Source organism: Chanos chanos, chromosome 2, assembly GCF_902362185.1.
Source record: "Chanos chanos chromosome 2, fChaCha1.1, whole genome shotgun sequence".
Lineage (NCBI taxonomy): Eukaryota > Metazoa > Chordata > Actinopteri > Gonorynchiformes > Chanidae > Chanos > Chanos chanos.
Genome location: NC_044496.1, coordinates 32,657,218 through 32,674,047, shown reverse-complemented (window position 1 = coordinate 32,674,047; position 16,830 = coordinate 32,657,218). Strand labels below are relative to the sequence as shown.

Genomic DNA, 16,830 nt, shown 5'->3' with positions numbered 1-16,830 from the left:
TTAGAGATAGATTTAACAATGGAAATTATAAACCAACCTAACTTGTTTGCTAGATAGATTAAGATACTAACAACAGAAATCACCTCTGTTCTGCAAACGAGAAAAAGTGAAGATTACCTTTTAACCAAACTGCTATGATATATCAGAATACCTATGAATGTTACACATGTATACTTAAGTTTTTACTATTAGCACCAGGTATCAGTTTCATGGAAGTCCTGTAGGGGATAGTAGGGGATAGTAATTCCTTTGGTTTTCACAAGGAATGAAATCCCGAGAGAGGTCAGTCATCTTATAAGAGGTGCTGTGCTGTCTCTGTCTTTATAGAACAGGGCTGAGTCAGGATGACTCTTCTTCTCTTGTGCACTCTCTATTACTCCATCTCAACAGCTACACCTTTCCCTGCACTGTGTGATCTGCAGAGAGACATTGAGCATCCTGTGTTTATGGCTAATGGGGACTTGACATTAGGAGGAATTTTCCCATTGCATTACAAAGTAGAAATGCCAGAAACAGATTACTCAAAGCAACCTTTGACAGCACAGTGTAAAGGGTGACCATTCCTGTCTTAACCTCTTAAATCTCTTAAAATGTAAATGTCTGGATTAAATATGCTGTTAGTTTTATCTTTCACTCTTCTGTAATTTCTCGATCGTTTCGTAAGAAAAATTCGCTCCCACTTATGAGGCCAGTGATGTTTCGAATCATATTTTCTTCAACTTGTTATGGATCAACTCTTTGCACATCCAATTACACTGCCATGTTCAAAAACTGTGCTACTATTAACTGTTTTCTATGACCACTGCAAATAAGCTTTGGCTCCCCTGTTTTCTTTGTGTGCAGATTTGACCCCAGGGCTTTCCGCTGGGCTTTAACTCTGAGGCTGGCAGTGGAAGAGATCAACCAGAGGGAGGATCTGTTACCCAACCACATGCTGGGCTATAAAATATTTGACTCATGTGCTACTCCAGTGACTGCCCAGAGAGCAGCGCTGGCAGTGCTGAATGGGCAGGATGTCGCAAACAGTTCCATATGTTCTGGGACAGGCTCTTTATTGGCTTTAGTTGGAGAATCAGGATCATCTCAAACCATAGTAGTCTCCAGAACTCTGCAGGCCTTCAGAATCCCAATGGTAAGAAATCTGAAAAAAAAAACCCACAAATGTTTGTTTTCTTTTGTCTTTAACTTTTGTGTTTTAGAATTTTTATCTTTCAGATAAAGAATCTGATCTAAATGATGTTACAAAATACATCATTTTGGCTTGTGTGAAACTATAATGTGAGTTGTCTTGTGCACTAGATATTTAAAAGATATTCAGTATTGGTATGTAGAATCACTCACTGAAGTAACTTCAGAACAGTTTAAACTCATTTAAAACTGATTTGAAATCCATTCACAGACACCATTCCATTTGTCAATTTTACATCTTTCTTAATGCAGGTAAACATTTATTACATACTATGAGGATGTATGTAACTACAGTGGCTGCTAGAGGTGTTTTTTCAACATTTAAGATGTGCATTTAGGTGCTAGTTTGGTTGTTCATTTTTCTATTTTTCACAAGAAGCTGCATATGTAACCTAATATGTATAATGTCCTCATTGAGTTGGTGTTTGGCCTTCATTATTTTTCAGATCAGTTATTTTTCAACATGCTCTTGTCTGAGTGATAGGAGACAGTTTCCAACATTTTTCAGAGTGGTCCCAAATGACGACTATCAGGTCAAGGCCATTGCTCAGCTCCTGAGGAAATTTGGCTGGACTTGGATTGGTGTTGTCACTGAGGACCATGACTATGGCAGGTTTGCTCTGCAGGGTCTCAAAAGAGAAATAGAGAACACAGATATCTGCTTGGCGTATCATGAAATGATCCCAAAAGACTTCAAACGGGAACGGGTCCTGGAAATTCTGAAAGTTATGAAAAGATCCACTGCAAGGGTGGTGGTTGTTTTCTCTGGTGAAGGGGAATTTTATCCCTTCCTTAAGGAGTTTATGACTCAAAATATCACTGGAATCCAGTGGATTGCCAGTGAGGCTTGGGTAACAGCTGCAGTTTTGGCAGAGTCTTTCTCCTTCTTAGCTGGCACAATAGGTTTCGCTATTCGCCAAGGACATATACCAGGACTGGGAGACTACCTGACGACAGTAGACCCATGGAAGTACCCATCCAGTACCATAGTAAATGAGTTATGGGAGTCTCTGTATAGTTGCTCCCCCTCCCCCTCTGTCCCCTCCAGCAGAAACTCTCATCTGCCTCCATGCTCAGGACAGGAGAAACTTCAGCACTCTGCCTACTTTAAAACATCCAGTCCTCGTGTGGCCTATAATGTATACAAAGCTGTGTATGCTATAGCTCACGCTCTACATAATCTTATTGTCTGTAAGCCTGGATCTGGACCAATCGACCATTTATCATGTGCAAATATCAGCAATGTTTATCCCTGGCAGGTATGAGAAAAACATGTCATTATACACTTTGTGCAATATTTAGAGCTGTGTGAATGCTGGAGTCCAATTGAGTTCACTCCAATCCTCTGTTAGAAGGATGATTAGGCGAAGATGGGGGGTTAGTGGAATCCACCCTTTATTAGATATACAGTCGACAATTGAACAGGAGTATGATAGGTGTGTGTATTTTCTGTACAAGGAAACACAAAGGAATATAAACATTACAAACATGGTATACAATTCTAATATGAGCCGCTAGATGGCGTCAAAACCGTAACAAATTAACTTTCTGGCCCAAATACAAATATAATTTACTAAATTATAAAGAACGATTTTATACAGTGTCAAACCTTTATTCGGGTCTAGAAGGACAACATTGCTCATGGAGTTTGATTTGCATATTCAATCTATTGCTATACATTGCTGGTCCACATATTGCCACGAGATTAATACCTTGATTAGGAATACTTTGTGGCAGGTCATCCCGACAACAATATGCAATGCACAACACACAAAATGAAATGTAAGTCTCTTACTTTGCATTCATGCACACAAAGTTGGCAGAGAAAATGAACTGGCGAACTACACATTAACGAGGAAGCACAAAAAACCGAACTTGAAAACAGTGCAAAAAACTGGGAGGGGGGTTGCGCGATGACGCAGCACGTGTCATCGCCCCAACTCTTCCAATGCACAGGGAGTTTTGCACACACTTCATTTAGTAAACAAACAACAGTTTGCAAAAGACCGGTCTTACAAATCGAACTTCCACTTGAATTGCAAATTATATTCTATCACGCTGAAGGGGCGGGGGGGGGGGGGGGCAAAACTGTTCTTTTTAGTTTTTCTTTTGGATTTATTTGCATTGCATGTATTTACTGTGAATGTTTCCATGTTGTTATTTAACGGAAGGGGAGTTGAAGTAATCTATATTCGAAATTCCTTTTCCAAAGCTTCAGCATTATCTACAAGAAGTTTCTTTTTCTATCTCTGGTGAAAACATGAGCTTTGATGAGAATGGAGACTCCATTCCATCATATGACCTGATAAACTGGCAGACAGATCCAGGAGGAGAAATTCAGTTTGTGAAAGTGGGCCTTTATGATGGGAGCAAACCTGCAAAGGAGGCTGGGAAAGAGCTGGTCATCCAGGAGAAGTCAATCATGTGGCCTCGCAATGAGAGCAAGGCAAGGTGATTAGATAAGTTTCAAGAAATGTGTTTAATTTTTTTATGTTATGTTACCTGCCATAGGTGTGTCACTGTACGGACGAAAGAGCAATGTAAAAATATATGCCTTTTTAAAATTAAGTAATGTTGAGGAAATAAGCAGTAGGTTTTTTTTTGTTTGTTTTTTTTGTTGTTGTTTTTGCATGATTGCATGATTTAATTAATAAGATCTAATCAATATATGAATAATTAATATAATTAATAGGCTTCCTTCACTGTGAAAGCTGCACATTGCATCATTAATAAGGTGTCCATAGCTTACTGTGTACTTGTTGTGGACACAACTATATTCCCTTACATTTAAAAGACTCTTGTTGCTCAGTTTTTGTTGTCCCATATTTGTTACTATTACAATGATCTATGTATAATTAATTTAAGATGACTGTATTCACTGGGCTACAGGTGGTTATGTCTATTTGCAGCGAAAGCTGTGCTCCAGGATTCAGGAAGGCTGTCCGTCAAGGGGAGCCTCTTTGCTGCTTTGACTGTGTACCATGTGACAGTGGCAAGATTAGTAATCGGACAGGTACAAATTTATCATATGTGGATGTGTGTGTGTGTGTGAAATATTTTTCATTCTATTAATCTTTGACCCTTATCCTCATTATTAAAGATTCAATACATTGTATGCCCTGTCCTGAAGATTACTGGTCAAATGCTGCAGGAACAAGGTGCATACCAAAGGCAGTTGAGTTCCTCACCCATGATGCAATGGGGATAGCCCTGACGGTGATAGCTGTGGTGGGAGCCTGCCTCACAATTGCTGTGTTGGTAGTTTTCCTCTACCACAGAAACACCCCTGTCGTCCGCATCAATAACTCTGAACTGAGTTTCTTCATTTTGTTCGCTCTGGCTCTGTGCTTTCTCTGTGCTCTGGTTTTTATTGGAGAGCCCACTTCCTGGTCATGCATGCTGCGTCACACAGCTTTCAGCATCACCTTCTCCCTCTGCATCTCCTGCATCCTGGGTAAGACCCTGGTGGTTCTGGCTGCTTTCACTGCCACTCAGCCAGGAAACAATGTGATGAAGTGGCTGGGACCCAAACAGCAGAGAGTCATCATCTTCAGCTGTACCATGGTCCAGGTGATGATCTGTGCTGCTTGGCTCATCACTTCCCCTCCTTTCCCCTCCAGAAACACCCAGTATCAGCGGTCCAAGATCATCCTGGAATGCACAGTGGGCTCAGATGTGGCCTTCTGGTGTGTTCTGGGCTACATTGGGCTCCTGGCTGGTGTTTGCTTTATTCTGGCCTTCCAGGCCCGAAACTTGCCAGGAAATTTTAACGAGGCCAAATACATCACGTTCAGCATGCTGATATTTTGCGCAGTATGGTTAGCCTTTGTGCCTGCCTATGTCAGCTCACCTGGCAAGTTTACCACAGCAGTGGAGATCTTTGCTATTTTAGCATCAAGTTTTGGTTTGCTTTTATGTTTATTTGCTCCAAAGTGTTACATTATCTTATTGAAACCAGAGAAGAACAGCAAACAACATCTGATGGGCAAAGAAAGATAGTTATATACATCTTTGGCCGCATTTACTTCATGTGTTGAAACCAAAAAAAAACAACAACAACATGGAATTACTGTAAATTATGTAAATAATGAAAATAATAGTAGATGCCAGTTTTGTTTGTAATAAATCACATCTAAATATATTTTAGTCTTTAAGTAGTCAACATTCAAAAATGTTTTTGTCTCTGTTCCTAATGACACATTTACTAAATATTAGTAAATAATACAAATTTTCTTTTTTAATTACATCTATGAAAGCCATATGGAAACAAACAAGTAGTTTCCTTTACATCTTAATATCTTATATTTCCAACCTACTTTCTCTGTATTATGACTTGATATGGACTACAAATAATATCAGTTATGACTTTGTGAATCACTGTTATGCTGTTACAACAACTCACAACTCAGACGTTGTCACGCCCTGGTCCCTCTGTTCTCCCTCTAGTGTTGGGTCTGGGTTCTGTTTTCACTGTTTTCTCTTGGTTTCCCCCCCCGTTCTGTCAGTTTTTGGTTCGGTCCTGTTTAGTCTTTTGTTCCATCATTGCTCTCACCTGTGTTAAGTAATTAGATCTCGTTTTGTTTGCTATAAGTACTCCTTGGTTTCCCCTGTTTCTTTGTGTTGGCATGTTTGGATATTTCCTCCTGGTCACGTTCATGGTCTTGGTCTGCTAAGGTTCTGTTCGCGAGTCTGTAAGTTTTGGAAACTCTTATTACTTTAAATAAAGAGAAAAAATTTATCTGCATGTGCGTCCTGCCTCTTTCGAGAAACGTGACAGACGTAGTGATATGCATATGTACTACTGTAGTTAGCCAAATGGCATGCTCCACAAACATTTTGTAGTCTATGCACTTTTACTAATAAATGATTCTATGCCAAATTAGTGTGTACCAGACTTACCACACATCTAATGTACTGGCTAAAACACAATGCATTTGTGTATGTGCCCAAAGATATAGCATACATGTGTATTGGTGGCAAACATAACACACATGTGCTGCAATACTGAGGGACTTAGTTTGACATACTGTGATGGGATTGTAAATTATTAAGCTACAATATCATAAACATGATATGTGAAGTCATAGTTCAACTCAGATAACTGACATTAAATATGGTCATGTGGGTAGTATTGCATAACTGTTATTTCTGCTATTTAATTAAACTGTGGCGAATTAATTTAAAATGATCATACATTTTCAGGGCAGTCTATTAAAATCTATTTTAAGTCTATCAAAATGGACAAATTAAGTTGATGGGAATATGAGATTCAGCAATCAAGATTTGAATTATTTTGTGCAGTCCATTAAAAAATGTGCAACTCAACTGCAAAAAGAGAAACAAGAGGACATGAAATAAAATGCAATTATGTTTAACAGTAGCAAAGTAAAGACAAACACCAAATATTTAAAAATCTACATAAAACTTGTCATGCCTGATATTGATCGGGAATCAGGTCCAACAGTTGTTTGAAGATACTGTCATAGTTGTTTGAAGACTCTGTCTGGTATTTGTTAGCTGCAACTCCAAGATACAAAGGTATCATAATATTACAACATGTAAAGGCTGGGAGCATCTGGAAAGGTTGGAATGGTGACTTTGGCACTGCTGACTAGCTGGGTAGGTATTATGCCCTGCTGTTTGACTGTAATCCTCTTGACTTTATTAGAGAGCAAAATTTGATGTGTACTGTCACAATTAAATGCTGTTTTGAAATGCTAGGTGTAGCTGCAGCAATGTACTATAGGGGTGTAAAGATTAACTAGTTTGAATCAGTGTATGGGACTCAACAATTATGATGACTGTAGGTGAGTTAGCACGATATGTCACAGTTCTCTTTTTGTTATTATTTTAAAACATTAATCATTTCTTCCCACTCCTCACAGCTAAGTGTTTTTGTTGAACACAGAATGTCACATCAGATGTCAGGTGACAATACCAACTTTATGATGTTCCAGCAAACATCCATAAATACCAAGTGTGAGCCTACTTTGAATTGACTGATTTTTTTTTACTATCTGGCAAAAAAAAAAAAACCAGACATTATGTTTTGTTTTGCCAGATAGTAAAATTGTAAGGATTTTCCAAATAGGATGTTTTCACGACCATCAAACTTGCAAAGGAGTCTACTGTAATGTGACTTACAAGATGAGTATTGTACCAGTTTCAGAAGAAGAGATACACACCCCTAATGTATTAAGACGGAAAAGGGAGTGGAAAAAAATGTTCACACAGACAGGCTGCAGAATATTCTCCACATAGGATGCCCTGTATTGTGATAACTACTTCAGAGTTAGACCACCACCACCAACTACTTCAAACAGCAACCAACTGAGCAGGTGGCCAAAATGGGCTCATCCACATCGATCATTGCATAGCAATTGTGTCTACATTGTTTTAGCAACAGCCATCCTGAACAAGCCATCAGTTAGGCCAGTGACAAATTCTAAGTCCAGTCTACTAGTTCTATTCTGCTTGCATGCTACAGTGCAGCATTACAACAGGAATGCACTTAGGTAAAAATACATACAAGACTTTGGGGAAGCGCAATGGCCAAAACAACATTGCTTTGAAGGAAAGATATTCTAATTAACCTACTCAAAAACAAAGATATAACAAACTACCCCTACTCCCAGTCTAAACATAGACAGGAGAAAATGATATCAAATAAAATGACTACCAAATCCCTACAATTTCCCAACTTATCGGCTCTATATATACTTGAAAAGAAAGTACATTAAAAACATGGAGACTTAAGTCTACACCATTGACTGGTCTACACACTACACTGATCTGGAGGGCAGTGGGACAGAAGGAAGAGCCACGGTGTGACTGCCACAGAGGCTGTTTTACTGTAAGTTTCCTCTCATTGATTCATTCATTCACTCATTTTCTAAGCCACTTATCTTAATTAGGGTTGCAAAAGGCAGGGAAACACCCTGGACAGGTCGCTACTCCGTCAAAGGCGAGACACACAGGCGAGCGTCTTCACACACAGGGAAAATGTAATATCTCCAATTCACATGACTTACATGTCTTTGGACTGTGGGAGGAAACCGGAGCTCCCGGAGGAAACCCACACAGATATGGGGAGAACATGCAAACTCCACACAGAAAGGACTCGCCCGGCCAGGAATCGAACCCAGCAAATTACAACACTCCCCATATTCTGCCAACCTAGAGTGGGGCAGAAGAGAAAGAGCAGCGAATGTGCATGCAGACACACACACACACAGAATGTTTGAAAACTCTTTTTGTGGCTGACAAATACAAAATAGGCAAAAGGAATTTCAAACTCAGGACACTGTCTGAGCCAAAACATATTCTTTGTGCCTATTATGTGTTTTTTATAAGCTGAATTACTGCATAAGTGGTAAAATACGCTCTGATTGATGTTAAAATAATCTCGCTGAGTTCCTAGATCACCACATTCAGTAACTTGGGAATCATTTATCACATACTCAGAGAACAGAAACACAGATGTAAAAATTTATTCCAGCAACTAAATTTAAACAGAACGAATCTAATGTTAAATAAATGGGGATTTAGGTGGTATTAAGACATATCCTCTATACATACACACATATAACGACATATATGCATCACATAAGAAGACCAACAACTAACGATAGACAATAACAACATCCCCCCTACATAAAGTATGTATGAATGAACAACTACATGAGTATGAGGTGTTACTCACGGAGAGGCATGCTTAACCAAAAGAAACAATCTGAGTGATGTTCTAGTGGAGTGACTTGCACACAAAAGGGTAGTGAGGAAAGGAGAGAAAAGGGGAAGACGAAGATCAGGTCCAGCCACGTTAAGGTATGAGAGGCTGGAATTACTGAGGTGATGTGTGGGGTGTCAACAGTAGCTGTCTGTAACCTTTTAACAGGTCTGGCCTGGACACAAAATGAGCATAAGCAACTTTGTTTACACAATATTCTAGGGGTGTAACGATGCATCGTAGCACAATACATCGCGATGCAAATACATGACAGTACACATCATATAAGTTGCACGATTCACATTATGTAAGTTGGACGGCTTTGGCCATCAGCTCCAATCACATTTTTGTATTATCATCATCACTAAACATACATTTTATTTCAAATATCTAGACATACAAATATATGAGTGGTTCTAGCATTGGGGGTACATTTCACATCTCTCATATAAACCTTTTGTTACTTTTCCCCCCAGAAATCTTTATTGAATCAGTTTTGAATAATAATACTAATTTTGTTAAACTTTCATTAATAATAATGCTTGATGTATATTTTAGGCACAATTTATACATAAAATATTAACTGAATGACTCCCACCCCACACATTACTGGCTATCTTCAGCTCCTGATTCATTCATTCAACTTGAATTAATATGAAATAAGTAAGTCTAATTTTCATTTTTTTTGTGCTTACTCTATTAACAGTTATAAAATCAACTGCACAGAATATCTATTTTGTGTATAATATGTAATTCTAGTCATAAAAAATATATTTTGTGTCTGTCCCAATGTTCTTGTCAACTCTGTTACCTCTGTTATTAAACCGCATAAAAATCTGCAAAGGGTTCAACAAAAATGCATGTGACCTGCACCCAGTGATGTCACTTCCTCTGGTGGGAAACATCTAGAAGGCAGTGAGGTATGTCATGCTTCTTCTCTCATTATACACCAACAATATAGTAATTGTTTGTCAAATCTGTTATTGTGATATTGCAGTGAATCTCATTGAATTAAAAAAAAACAACAACAACAATCTGATGAAAATCCATGAAATTCTCTTTTTAGACATGCTATGTGGTGTCTGGTTTGAGGTTAGCACATGGAATCAGGGCACAAAATGGTGGAAAATGTCAGCTCTGTTACAGTCAACTCTGTTAATGGTTTAAACAACTTTGTTGTGGAACTTATTATGGGAAAAACTATGCTGGTTCAGGTGGATGTGGCATTCGCCACTGGGTGTCAGTTAAAACATAGTGCGGAGGCAGGATGTCAGTCTGCTTCCTTTAACAAACAATAATGCAGCACAGTAACACATGGGCACCTTTTCTGGCAGTGCCACAGGGAATTTACAGGTATTCTGTCTGCAAATTAAACAGTCCAGTGTGATATATATTACTTAAACAAATATGCTGCTCATTACAAGAAACACTTCACACATAATCATGCGTCATTTCTAAAAAGGTGACACTGTTTCATTAACATGCATTGCGGCTATCATTTGGAATATCAACTGCGTAGCAACAGTGCCTCCATGTGACCGCACATTTACTTGGAAAGCGCTGAGTCATGCACAATAACAATGTATAGTATACAGTCGTAACTGCCACTAACTTAATGTAATAATGACGATATTTGGCTGAGTAATACACGTGTGTATACTGACATGCACAATGGTAACAAAACTAAGAGGTATACGAATATTCTGCATAACAAGTATGGAACAGCACTTAAACTGATCAATGGTTCACACTTGTTATAACTGAAAACTGCTTTCTGGACTGGTGCAGAGTGTACAATTAGTTAGTGAGTTCCCCTTTTTTCAACTTCGCTGAGTTAAGTGCGTCAGAGGTGTGGGATTCAGCGCCTGCGCAGAGCCTTTCATACAAGTTTAACGATAACAGAGTTGATGGTGAGTAACGGAGTCAATTGTTCCCAATTACATTTAAGAATGTTGCATTATTTTACATTTATTACGGATTCTGAGTCATTTTAATGTAAAGGGTACATTTGTGGTATACCATTCCAGGTTAAGGAAACTGAATAATTTCTGCTCTAGGTAGATGAAGCTGTCAGCAGCAGAAAGGCAATGTCAATACAGGACAAGCATAGGTATTGGAGAGAGGCCCAGTGGAGGTGCAGAGCAAGAAGGCATCAACTTGTAGAGATGACACCACCACACCAGACCTGAACCAGACCTTGAACCACCAATGTTAGATTAGTGCATGGTTAGATGAGTGCATAGGTCCATGAGTCTATATTTTTTTATATAGTTTATATATAAATATAAATATTTTTATATATTTTATATATTTTTTGTCAATTTATTCCTTATGTTTTTAGTGTTTCCCTTTTCCCTGTGCTCCCTCTGTTGGCTTGTCTTCTCTGTTTTGTGTGTGTGTGTGTTTTGGGGGCGTGGCATCTCTTTCTCTACTTCCAGATTGCCTACACACCTGCGATCAGTCATCTCATCACGTTACAGTATTTAAACCCCAGTGTTTCATCAACTCTTCGCCAGATCGTTGTTTCAGCCTATGCGATAGTGCTTGCTTCCCAGTCACTCTTTGGAATTTTCTTACTTTAGTTTTCGTAGATTACTTGTCTGTGTTTATCTCCCTGGGTTTTTTTTGTAAGGATTACTCCACTGCCACTCGGTATTTCCAGTGTGCCCTTCGCCTGCCTGTCACCCTTCAACTCCGGCTCCTTAATCCAGCTGCTCCGCCTCATTCACGGTCTTCAAAAGGCAGGACGCAAGTGCAGATAAGATTAAAGAAAAGTTTAATAACTACTGCACAGGTAGAAACAACAAACAGGTAGTAAGCAAAGCAAAACACGGAAGAAGTTACAGATTAAAAGAGGATATGCTCAGTAAACACGACAGAGGAGAAGACTTCGCAAAGACAGACTAGAGGCAAGGGGTATAAATACAGGGTGGAGACAGGTGAAAACAGGTGAGAGGGATAATGAACAGATGAGCCGGTGATTAGTAGACTGGCGACGCCGATCACTGAATGGTGGAATTGGAGGGGGGAGGTGTCGAAGTCGTCACAGCCTCACTCACAGCTCAACTCTGCAACCTCTCCCATCATCCGCTTCCTTGCCTGCTGCCTTCATCTCCACTACCTCCATTTCCGTCACCATACTACAACGTGTAGTCTCATTCTTCATTCTAATCCTGAGTTGTGTTTCTGCATTTGGGTTACCTTAGTAGACTGCCACATAATATGCTAATAAAAAGTATCAGACAAGAGTACCAAGACACTAAAGAAGAGAGAGTGTGTCAAATGATATCACAAATTGTGTCAGGAAAGATCACAAAAAATTACAAACTACAGAAAACAACACATACCTCACTTGGTTTCTCAATAGAGCGATTTGGTAAGGGGAACCAAAGAGAACTGTCTTTTCAAAGAAGAAAATATCAATCGACGCAAACCAAGTTCCAAAAGAAGGTACAGGAATTCTTTTTGAGAGATGATGTCAGCTGCTTGACTGCATGAAAAAAACAAACCATCACAAGGGGCAAAGCAAAAATGCAGGAAAGGTCTCTGAATGATACAGTAAAAAAATCTTCATCGCAAATCCCTTCTTGAGAATCCATCAAGTCAGCTTTCATATGCACTTTTCTGTTGCACGCGTCCATTCTGGAATGCACGTATGGAGAATGCGCCAAACGCAGAAGCAATGCTTATCAGCTCAACCATGACTATGCTGCTGAGAGTCCAGTGAGATTTGTTCAGTGGACAACTGACCTGGGAAAAAGGAGGAAGAAAAATAGACAAAGTGAGAAAGAATCACAACCAGTCCGAAAGACTGTGAAAAAGGAGATGGAGCGTTCTCTATTAGATATGACTGATATGTTTCAGAACCAGCTGAGAGTTTTCACAAGGCATCAATTCAACATTAAAAGGCAATACACCCACTACCATGAGCTCAAGAAAAGCATGAAGTCTCATGAGTGTTTGATTCACATTGATTTTTCTGAAAATTATGCACGCAAATTGTCAGCAGAGATTCAGGCAGTTCACTTCACATCCTCCCAGCAGCAGGCGACTCTGCGTACAGGAATCCTTTATGTGGGCGGAGTAGACAAACATTTGTGCTGACTATCTCAGCATCAAAAGAGAAAAGTTCATCTGCTATATTGACACACCTGTCCCCCACGCTAGATGAAACCCCCCATCCATCAGTAACTTTGCTTCATTTTTTTAGTGATGGACCATGCACCCAATACTGCCAGAAGGGCAATTTCTATATGTTTAACACAGAGTTATTCAAGAAGGGCTTCAAGAAAGGCACACAGAGTTTCTTTGAAGCAAGCCATGGAAAAGATGCTCCTAGATGGAGTGGGTGGGGTTTTAAATCAGAATCAGAATGTGGTTTACACCTACAAGGAATTTTCTTGGTATGTTGGTGCACCATACAAATACAACATACAAATACAAATACAAATACTATACAAGTACAAATACTATACAAGTACAACACTAAGTACAGTGGCTAGTAACAGTAGTGCAACACAAACAAAACAAAAAAATTCTAGTAGCAGTGCAAGGAGCTGTACAATGTACGGGGAATACTATAAATAAAATGTAAAAAGTATATTAAAGGAGTGTAACGACCTCGTCTCTTCCCTCACCGGTTTCAGCCACTCAACGATCTGCGTCGCCGGTTTACCAATCACTGGTCTGCTCGCTCATCATCTCCCTCACCTGTTTTCACTCCTGTGCACTCACTCACCTCTATATAATCTCCTCTGTTTTACCGGCACTTCGTGAAGTCTACATTTGCCACGAATGTATGCTGAGCGTTTTCTTGAAAGCGTAGCTATTTAACTGTTAATATCTTCTTGTTATACCGTTTGTATCCGGGTTTTGCTTTCTACCTCAAGTTTTGTCTTTTGCCTGTTTACTGGAAAGAACTGTCACTGCCTGTCTTCCCCTGACTATATCCAGTTGGGTTGTTGTAATAAATACCTCGTTTCTCCACACTTGTGTCCAGCTCTTTGGCAATTGTCTGACAAGGAGGTAGAAAAGAAAGAAAAATTAATGTTGAATATAAATGTAAAATGTGCAAAGTGGAATAAAATATAATATAAAATATATTTAAAGAATACTGATTAACTAGAATGTAAGAAGTGCAAAGTGAAATAAACAAATGACTAGACATTTAAGTAATACAGTAATAATAATAATATAACAGATAGGGGGAGGGGGTAGTGTCCGTGTCAGCAGGGGTCAGGGGGCTTATTGATCAGTTCTACTGCTGTCAGGAAAAAACTGTTTTTGTGACCCGTGGTTCTGGTCTTAATAGACCTCAGTCTCTTGCCGGAGGGTAGTGTTTTGAACAGTCCATGACCGGGGTGGGAAGGGTTGGCCACAATCTTTCTTGCTCGCCTCGAGGTCCTAGAGGCGTGCAGGTGCTGGAGGGTTGGCAGATTGCAGCCTCCTCTCTGCAGAGTGGATGATACGCTGCAGTCTACCCTTGTCCTTGGCAGTGGCAGCAGCATACCAGACCATGATGGAGCAGGTGAGGATGGACTCAATGACGACAGTGTAGAAGTGCACCGTCATTGTCCTTGGCAGGTTGAACTTCTTCAGCTGCTGTAGGAAGTACATCCTCTGTTGGGCTATTTTGATGAGGGAGCTGATGTTCAGCTCCCACTTGAGATCCTGGGAGATGATGGTGAGGAAGAGCAGCAGACAGATTGGTCAATGAAGGAAAAGACATTCCAAATGCCAAGCAATTGTATGACTGTCTACTGGCTGCCCACACCTCTGTACAGCTGTTCTATATTGATGAGTAAGCTGTGGACAAAGCTGTACAAGAGATGCCAAAACGACTCCCAGTGGTTCCTTCGATAATGCGCCCCCATCAGATGATCAGTCACACCAGGAACAATCATCTACAGAGATGTCAGCTGTCTCTGCTGCACTAAGCAGATTGTAGAGTGTACATGTCACAACACACACAGTTTTGAATTTGATGTTCAGCCCATCCTTTCTGTCACCACCAAAGAGCACAAAGTGCAGGCAATAAATAAAATCAACTGGGAAAGCAAAGATGTCATTGGACAGGGTAGTGTCATCAAATATGATGATGACATTTATCCTGGGGCCATTGTCAAGGTCAGTGAGACACATGCAAAAGTCATGTGCATGCACAATTTACAATTTAGCATTTGGCAGATGCTTTTAGCCAAAGCGACTTACAATCAGTGCATCGGTCGGATTCCTAATACCTCATAAGCAGACATCGCAATAAGACTGAGCGTCAATTTACTCCTTCGTATTGCGCCCCTGGAATTCTTTAACAAACATAGAAACAAGACTTTTTTTTCTTCTTTTTTTTTAAAAGGAAAGGAGGTTAGGCATTGGGGGATAGGTGGGTTCTGAAGAGGTGGGTTTTCAGTTTCTTGCGGAAGATGGTAAGGGATTCTGCAGTCCTAACTGTATGAGGGAGGTCATTCCACCACCGTGGGGCAATGGCGGAGAAGAGGCGTGGTCAGGAGGAGCGGCTGCCGAACCTTCATACATAAATACATATATACAAAGAATGATGTATTTATTGTATTTATTTGTTTATTTAACTGTTGTTATTATTATTTTTTCCCTTTTTTCCTTCCCCTTTTTTTGTTTTTTTTTTTTGTTTCATTTTGTTTTCTTTCCCTTTGCTCTTGCCCTTTTGACTTTATTTGTTGTTGATCTTGTTGTTATTGTTTTGATTTGTTTTTAATTGTTTATTGTTTGTTAGTTTGTAGTTTGTTTGTTTTGCGTAAATTAGCTGTGGCCGAGAGTAACAAACAAATGCAAATCAGCAACTCAACAGCTGACGTGACAGGAATTCAATTCAAACTCCCCAGTAAAGTAAACTAGCGACGCCACCAGACAGAGCACACAGTTCTGAACTGACAGAGAACCTAAGGTAAAGCGAACCCTGAAAGAATCTAGCACAAAGTAAGTTACAATGGTGAAACAACAACAGAGTACACAGAGCAAGCAGAAATCGCGGCTACTAAGGCAAATAACACGCAACAGAGACAAGAGAGAAACCAGAAATTGCGGCTACTGAAGCAAATTAAGCAAAGTCTTACTAGGATCCTGCTCTGAAGGAGAAGCAATCTGACTGGAAAACGATGCACACACTTGGGATACTTTGTGGTATATCTTCAATGATGTCCTCAGAATCAATCCACAAGTAACCTCAGTGACGGGACGTCATGTAGAAATAAACAAAGAAATATGGGCAGAAATTGCCAGTGACTGATTCGCATGCCAAGGGTAGGAGGGAGCTGGTATGGTGAAGTATAGGGGTGACGCTTCCTGAAGAGGTAGCATAATGACTATGAAAGTGTAGGCTCTCTAGCCTTTGACTAACAGGTTGGACCGTGGTTAGTGTGGTTTCCTATGGTCTAGGCAAGCTGCTTTCAATTCCTGGCTGCCCCTGAGTTTGCTACAATATGATGCCCATGAGAATAAAAATGTTTTGAAAGCTATTTTATTTCCCAGCGCAGTAATGTATGTGACACATGCAGTTATTATTGTTTTTACATTTAAAAATGGTTTTAAAAGTTTCTGATTTAGGCAGAAAATGTTGTTGTTTTTGGTCTTTTAACTACAGGTGGTCAACTCTCGTTCATATCAACTCTGTTACCATCAATGTCAACTCTATTTAAGGTCTTGCTTTAAAAATGATCATTACATATGTTTTATTGTTAACAAATTGATCAGTAGCTGTGTCACAACTAACATTATTACTACATGAAATTTCAAAGCATTTCATTCATTTTTAAAGCTATTTTTAAAGAAAATGCACAGCATCTTGGCAACTTTTCAGTTAAATGTGTTGATATTTTTAAGTCTTTAACTTATTAGACTTTAAGTTGAATTAATGTATGTAGAGACAAATGTTCTCT

At 39.5% G+C, this 16,830-nt stretch overlaps 1 protein-coding gene across 1 annotated transcript; it reads left to right on the top strand.

The window, feature by feature from the left end:
* The first annotated feature begins 344 nt into the window (after positions 1–344).
* Positions 345–5,187, top strand: LOC115830089 (vomeronasal type-2 receptor 1-like). The gene is made up of 7 exons (XM_030794129.1): positions 345–553; positions 844–1,132; positions 1,635–2,158; positions 2,240–2,447; positions 3,401–3,611; positions 4,079–4,201; positions 4,289–5,187. The coding sequence occupies exons 1-7, from the start codon at positions 345–347 to the stop codon at positions 5,185–5,187; spliced, it is 2,463 nt and encodes an 820-aa protein (XP_030649989.1).
* The last annotated feature ends 11,643 nt before the right edge of the window (positions 5,188–16,830 follow it).